General features: G+C 36.3%; 1 protein-coding gene across 1 annotated transcript; it reads right to left on the bottom strand.

Moving 5' to 3' along the window:
* Window positions 1-2,482: 2,482 nt before the first annotated feature.
* On the bottom strand, window positions 2,483-7,279 carry LOC127652145 (neuropeptide Y receptor type 2-like). Its single transcript, XM_052138207.1, has 4 exons — window positions 7,058-7,279; window positions 5,381-6,113; window positions 4,633-4,789; window positions 2,483-3,013 (listed from the first exon to the last, which is right to left on the bottom strand). The coding sequence occupies exons 2-4, from the start codon at window positions 6,013-6,015 to the stop codon at window positions 2,684-2,686; spliced, it is 1,122 nt and encodes a 373-aa protein (XP_051994167.1). The 5' UTR covers window positions 6,016-6,113; window positions 7,058-7,279; the 3' UTR covers window positions 2,483-2,683.
* Window positions 7,280-8,092: the final 813 nt, after the last annotated feature.

The raw sequence follows: 8,092 nt of genomic DNA, 5'->3' as shown, positions 1-8,092 counted from the left end.
AAATCATCATTGGTTTCTGGAGTGCCTGGTGAATAAATGTCATGACGTCAAACCTGCACCATAATCACCATATTTGATCAGGGAGTCGATCAATGATTTAATTTGAGAGTGAATAACGACTTGAATTTTGGTATTATCATCGTCTTTACTTATTGAAAATAATGATGATTACTTATTTTTTTCATTCTCCATTGTGAGTGTATTACTCTAAACATAATTTTTAATAGTCAAATTTAATCAAATGGTTTTCTGTTATAGGTGTCAATATAGCTTGAGTTGTTTAAAATCCAGAACATTCCTTTAAACACTCCAACAACATCATCACAGTTTAATCTTCTATAAATGTCAAATATCTTTTAAATCATTCTGAATTTACATCCCAAATTGAAATGGGATCCACACAGAAGCCTACTGTTAATTAAACATAGCATTCTCATTTCCTGCATTCTATGTAGGTTAAAGGGTGTATTCTAGTGCTACAGTGGACAGACATAGAGTATACCTTCCATTTCAAATAGACAGACATCCACAATCTCATATATCCATGAGTCATCTCACTTTTGCTTAAGCAGCTTTGAATTCTTTCATGAAACCAGAACATGTAAGGGAATAAGGGAATGTTTTTCATGTTGATATGACAACATTTACTCCTTGTGTGAACACTGTAATTCTGCAAGTGGCATTTGCAAAGGCAGATTAATTCAGCTCTATGCGATATATATCACATATGTCAAAAGCATGTTTTTTTTTTTACACACAAGAATATTGATTTACCATGTACAGTAATTACATTCATCTGGCATGGTGATTGCAAAAGTGACAGGTTTATAGCACAGATAACATATAGAAAGCACATTTTCCATCACCACTGTTTTATATATCTATATATATATTAACTTGTACATCTAGGTATGTAATATTTGTCCATGCACATCCATAAATATGGTTGTTTTCAAACCAGTGCTTGTCCAAACCAACTTTATCAATTAATTGCATGTCAGCAATAATTATTTGTGCTGTATATGAGATGAAACACATTCATTTTATTTTCATTCAAAAAGTACTGAGCTGATAGTGGTTTATCGGAGCGTATATCACAGATCTTTGTGTTGAAACATTCATACTGCAGAGTTGGGAACCCCTCTCTCTCTCTTCGAGCTGTTGTTAGTCTGGAGGAGTGTCGCCATGCTATTCCTCAGTGCAAATCACTTTCAGATGAAAGAAGAGGCAATTTGCTGTTAACACTCTCCCAGAGCCACTTCAGATCCTGACCTGCCTGTAAGTCCACATGACATGATGGCTGTTTAAAAATTAGAGAGTCGTGGTAAGGTTCAATATCTAAGGTGCACGAATTTGTCATATGAAAAACACCGTTTCTGTGTAGAGCCATCGGTCCTATACAAAAGAACAAGCATTCCCTGCTTAAAAGACCAGAATTATGTTTTGTATACTGGTTTGCTGGTGTTCCCAAAAGCAAGAGTTCCTTGGTCAACCAGTGTCAGCGTAAAGACAATACTGGTTGACCAGCATCTGACAGCATGCTGGTCCACCCACTAGACCAATGCCAAACCAGCACTAACTAGCATAAACAAGCTTGAACCATCATAGAAATGCACGCTGGTCTAAGATGGTCTTTTCAGCAAGGTCCACACAGCAAGATTGTGAAATGTTGGTGAAAATTTTGTCACTTCACATATACAGTATACTGGATGTGTTTGTAATATATCCTATGCAGTCACCTCATGAATCTTAGCTAGCTTCTTCATTGTTGGAGATCAGGAGAAGATAGATCTTCCAAATGTGAATAAAAGTGTCACATGTTGAAATTAGAATTTTCTTTTCTTTTATTGCACTTACAGTCGCAATGTAGAATTTAGCTTGGTCACATTGGCTGTTTACGAAATCTAAAAAAAAGGCTGCCTTTGCTGCTAGGAATCCATCAAGCCACATCCAAATACAATATTTGCCTAAAATGTCTACCAAGATGCCTTCAGCTGGTTGGTTTTAGAAGATTTTTGATATGCCCTTCACTAAATTCCTCCAAAAACTTTCAGATGGAATTCTGAACATTTCATCGCAACATGATCACTTTTTAATCAATGAGTTAAATTTCACTTAGACTTTGCACAACATTCTTATTTCAAACAAATGTATTAATCTAAGTTGAGTATCAGTGTACTGGCTTAGTATTTTCAATAGACACACTTTTCTTTTTTCAGTGTATGATACATGGCCGGTCTCAGGGGGTGCTGGGTGGACATTGCCCTTGCATGACGGCAAATCCGTTCTAAAAGCTCCCCCACAGATCTCATCCTAGTACAGCCACTAGTCTGATGTCCTACAATCCTGTTTGTGTGATTTGGAGGTTGGAGGCATATGTTTGGTTGATGGAAAGATGGAGCGTAAATGTCATAAATTACATTTTAATTTTATTTTTGTCAACTTATGATAAAATTTTGACCAAGAAATGAGCAATGAAGTAATTTAATACTTACTTGGTTTTATCTAAAGCTCATTTGAACTTGTTCTACAACACCAGACATTATGGTGCATTGTAAGCCTGTCTCAAACCAGTTTTCTTTAGGTAGTACCTTTATACCAAAATGGTGCATGTTAAGTTATAGACTGTCTTGACTGTCCAGCTTCCATCGGTTTCAGACACAGCTACTGTTGTGAAGTTACATCAGACATCTGATGCATTAAGATGTGGCGTCACCGTATCTTGGGCTTCCACAGCCTTTTTGGTTTTGTTGCGAACCGTTGTGGCACCCTGGCCCTCAGTGTGCAACGTTTCAAGCCTTTCCTCACAACGGAAGACAGCGACAAAAGCACTGCGGTAGTTCCGGTTCATCCAGCCATAAAGAAGTGGGTTGGCGAAGGTCGAGCACATGGCCACAATATGGAAAACTGTGTAGAGGAGCCTGAAGTCCTTCATGACCAGCACTTCTGGGACAATGTCGATGGCGAGCTGGAAGGCGTGGAAGGGCAGCCAACTCACCGCAAATACCACAACCTGCAAAACAGTAAAAACACTGGTCTACATATTGGTCAAATTATTTACCATATTTTTTATATTATTAGCAACTACACTAAAATAAGTGGAAACCTGTTAATAGTTACCTCAATGATCTTTTACTTGTATTTTTTAATTGATCTAGCCCATAAAAAATACTTTTGTTGGTGTAAATTTAGTCAGATTATTATTTTTTTTTTTAAATTATTAAATAAAACCAGTTAATTTAGATGTTACCATATGAAGCACATTTTTTTAGGTTACCTGGCATAACATTTTCACATTGTATAACCTCTTCAAAATAACTGTAGAGAAAATAGCTCTATGTGTTACAGAAAAATGCCTCTTATGTTGAAATACTCTTGAGACGATTGCATCTTTTATTTTAAAAGACATGGTTTTAGAGAAAAAACAGTTAAGTTACACACAAATTAACATGTGAAAGCCTTTTGAAGGTACAGTATATTCTGTATAATAATATTACAAGTAAAATTACACTGGTGACCAAATGTCTTGAATAGAGTGTAATATAGATTTTGTTTCGAAAGGAAATTGGTTCTTGAATTCACCAAAGTGTCACCCAACTGATCACAAAGTATAGGCAGGACATTACTGATGTAACAGAAGATTTCATACAAAGTTGTACACTACAGTCTTTAAAGACAAAGGACAACTGGCTCTAACAAGGACACAAAGAGATGTGGAAGGCCAGTTGTACAACTAAACAAGAGAATACGTACATCAGAATCTCTAGTTTGGGAAAAAGACACCTCACATGTCCTCAGCTGACAGCTTCATTGAATTCTACATGCTCAACACCAGTTTCATGTACAACAGTAAAGAGAAGACTCAGGGGTGCAGGCCTTATGGGAAGAATTGCAAAGAAAAAGCCACGTTTGAAACAGAAAATCCAAAAGGAAAGGTTAGACTGGACAAAGAATTACAGACATAGTACAACAGATAATTGGAAAAGAGTGTTATGGATTTTAACCCCATTAAGCATTTGTGGGATCAGCTAGAATGTAAGGTGCATGAAAAGTGCCTGACAAGACAGCCACATCTATGGCAAGTCTACAGGAAGCATGGGGTGAAATGTCACCCAAGTATCTGGACAAACTGACAGCTAGAATGCCAAGGATCTGTAAAGCTGTCATTGCTCACTGAAGTAGTCTAAGAAGTTCTGAAAATGTTTAAGTTATTAATATCCTGACTATACATTATGATCAGTTCAATGTCACTTTGGTGAATAAAAGTTCCAATTTCTTTCCATAAGAGAAAAATCTGTACATTATTACAAACTTTTGGATGCCACTATACATCATAAAAATAATATTTTACAAGTAAGATCCTACAGATCCTACTTTGGTGCACCACAAAAGGAGTTGTTAAACAGAATGACCCCCTCAGTTGCCATTCACAGTCATTGTATAGGGAAAAAAGCATGCAAATGAAAGTGAATAGTAAATATCTCCTTTCGTGTTCTTTGGAAGAAAGAAAGCCATACAGGTTTGGAACACTATGACGGTGAGTAAATGATAAGACAATGTAATGTTTTTGGGTGAACTATCACTTTAAGGTAACAACTGCAAAAGAGGAAAGCTGGAAACAATTCTACACACCATGGTCACAAGCATCTTGGTTGTTTTGCGACGACGATGATGTCTATCGTTGTGGCCAGCTGGGTTTACGTGGTTGCGGAGTTTAATCCAGATGCGGATGTATGCAAAAGAGATTACCACTAGGGGCAGTACATACTGCAGCAACAGCATGGAGATTCTGAAGAAACACACAACCATCAACACCATCAGTTCAACTGACAATTAATATCACAGTTAAAATCTTAGTCATTTTGTTAGCTATGACTCATTTTGTTGCTGTAACTGATATGTTGTATTTCATTATAGAAAAAAACAAGGCTTTCAAAGTCCAAAAAAAAAAAAAAAGAAAGAAAGAAAGAAAAAAAAGGACAAATTCATGACATGAGTCACATTAGCATTAGAATCACATAGAGCAACCTTGAATCTATCATCTAAAGAATTCACTTTCAAACTATTTATCAATATTTCAGCAATACTGAATTGCAGTCTTAGCATTGTGCAAAAGGTTTCTAAGATTATACTTACATTTTATATACTGTAAATGTGATCTAAAATTCACATAATTATCATGTCTCTGTACATAGAATAATTGTTACAATCTTCATAAATATGTATCTATGTATAATACATGTAAAGACCTTAGTGCTTTCAATGCAACTTTGAGACTATGACTCTTGATAATTGAACACTGCATACATTTGTAGCCCCTTGAGGGGATGGGGAAACTGTAATCATGCCATTCCTAAAAATGTGAATGTCTTGTACTCACGAGTATAGAGCGCTATCTGTACTACTCCCAGGCCACTTTTCCCGGCAGACTTCAATGGATTCGTCTGGTGACAGATCTACAATCTCATACTCCCTGAAGATGGCCAGTGGGCTAGCCAGAATGGCACTTATAACCCAGGTGATGGCAATGACCAGAAAGCAGGTGTCCTTCGACATCCGTGTATCGAGGTGATAAACGATGCATCTGTGTCGATCCAGGGCGATTACAAATAATGTAACTGTAGAGACATGGACGGCAAGACCTTGAGCGTAAGGTAGTGTGAAACAAAGCACTTGTCCAAATTTCCATTCGCCCAGTAGAGTGTAAGCCAGCGTGAATGGAAGACACAATGTGTTGACGAGCAGATCAGCCACGGCAAGGTTTGCTATGAAGAAGTTGGTGACGGTACGTAGTGTCTTAAATTTGTAGACTACGTAAATCACCAGAGAGTTCCCCACCACTCCCAACAGAATGATGGTTGAGTAAGCAAAGATCAGAACCACCTGGACACCAAGATGTTTGGTGCTATCTCCCAGCTCAAGCAAGGGATTGTTCGGAGACAACTCAGATGAATCCTCACCAATGGCCAGGTCTTTGCTCCCAGAGGAGCCATTGATTAAGCTGAGGGATTCCATTTGTCAAATTGCCATCTTATACTGTGGAGAAAGACCAAGTGTCTCTTAAGTTTAAAACCCCCAAAAACACAGTTTTGGAATGCTTTCTGTATCATCACCTAAAGTATCCAAACAGAAAGATGGATGGATGACAGACAGGTAGATATATAGATAAACAGACAGACAGACACATTTAACAATAAATACAGAAAATTATGAAAAATTTATTAAAATTGTTTTTATAGAATATACATTTCTGTATACATAAAAAGTGCAAACATAAATAAGAATGAACATTATACAACAATTCACACAATATGCACAGTAGCTATTCAACGATAGAATGCACTCGAGAGCAATTATGGAATATTATTTAATAATGAGTACTGAGTGCTCATATTCTCGCCTTAAGTATTGAAAAAACGTATAAATAATGTAAAAAATATAACATCATCCAGCATTTATTCATACATGCATGCATATGCATTAAAAATGGTTTACCAGGCTGATCCACTTTTCCTTTATTTAAAAAATACATGCATAGCATACTTACGAGTGACCACATACAGATCCCCAAACTACGGGTTTTAATATTTAAAAGCAAATTTTGTCGCTATGGTGTGATCCCGTAATGATTTGTTTCCATTAGCGAAAGGAAGCATATTCGTCTCTATTAGCACGCGTTTCAGTGACGCTACTTGATAAGTCACTTTCATAAATAAATGCATTTTGCTAGTTGAGAGCTCATTGCGCGCGGCTTTTCAGCGCTCCACCACACTCCAGCCTCTTCATTTGAGGTTCGCGTAAGAGATGAACACGTACATGGCACACCATTATCATTAAGAGACACGCACATCCTGGAGTCAATGGAAACTTCATGGCAAACCTCCGGTCCACGGACATCCGCGACGCAATGGTTCGTGACAGAGCGCACGAACGAAGCGCACTAAATGAACGAAGGAACAACAAGGCGCACAAACGACCCATCTCAGAAATCGTTAAAAAACAAAACAAAAATAAATGCGTGATTACACTTATAATGACATATACTGGAGTGACTTACCAGTTCCAGGGCAGCGTGTGTTCACCTCGCCGTCTCCGAGTGCACCTTCGTATAGCTACATCGCCATCAGCGGTTTTTGATATAGAAATGTTTTATAGCCGTAGCTATATATGAATTAAGAATAAACACATCAAATATCAAGACGTGTTCTTCTTTTTCTTTTCCAATCACTAGTTTTTCACTGAAGGAAAGCGACGCTACATGGTTCAGGTGAGGTGGACCGTAGCAGTCACTGACGCTTCGGCTGAATAACATCCATCCAAACAAGCCAAACCCACAAGTTCAGAGTTTTCAATAAAGAGACAGAGAAGCAGAGAGAGATGAATGACGACGGTTATGGATGATTTACAATAATTTTTTTGTTTTTATAAAACTGAACCAGTATCCGCTCAGGGCCATATTACACCACGAATAGTGCTACTTACTATGAATTTCTTACAAAATAACAAAATACAACATACAATCAAATTAAAAAGTTTTTTTAAATAATTTTTTTATTAAACGTCAACAAAAACAAACACACAAATGTAAATTAAGTTAAAAATATAAATAGAACAAATAAATACAAAACAATATAAATATTGAATTACTTAAAAATAAAAAAGACATTTGTTCAAAAATGAATGTATGTTAAATATAAAAATAAAATCTTTCTTGAAAAGTGAAAATTGCAGTGAAGATTGCTTAAAAAAAACATAATCATGGCATTCATATTATATTAAAAAACCTTTATACTCAGATGGCTGTAGACACATTTTAAATTTTGTCTACATGTGATAATTATAATTAGACAAAAATGTTAAATTCACACATAAAAGTATAACGTGATTACCAAATCGTAATCAATGAAAGGTTAACAGGTTAATTGTATGTGCAGCACATAATATAATTGTTTTCCCCCTCAGTTCATACAATGTAAATGTCTTATTGCCTTGTTGTAGCAATAAAAATTGTGCTTTAAGCATTTAAAACTAAACAGCAATTGATAAATTGATTTTGTAATGACTAATTTGTCTAATTGATTTACAATCACAT

This window comes from Xyrauchen texanus, chromosome 11, assembly GCF_025860055.1.
Source record: "Xyrauchen texanus isolate HMW12.3.18 chromosome 11, RBS_HiC_50CHRs, whole genome shotgun sequence".
NCBI lineage: Eukaryota > Metazoa > Chordata > Actinopteri > Cypriniformes > Catostomidae > Xyrauchen > Xyrauchen texanus.
Note: the sequence above shows the minus strand (reverse complement) of the source record. Positions and strands in the feature narration are given on the sequence as shown.

Excerpts from the sequence above, each read along its gene's own strand:
- LOC127652145 (XM_052138207.1), bottom strand. The coding sequence starts at position 6,015 with ATGGAATCCCTCAGCTTAATCAATGGCTCCTCTGGGAGCAAAGACCTG. Across the intron at positions 4,790-5,380 it reads ACAGATAGCGCTCTATACTC|AATCTCCATGCTGTTGCTGC; the intron begins GTGAGTACAAGA and ends GTGTTTCTTCAG. Across the intron at positions 3,014-4,632 it reads CCAAGATGCTTGTGACCATG|GTTGTGGTATTTGCGGTGAG; the intron begins GTGTGTAGAATT and ends ACTGTTTTGCAG.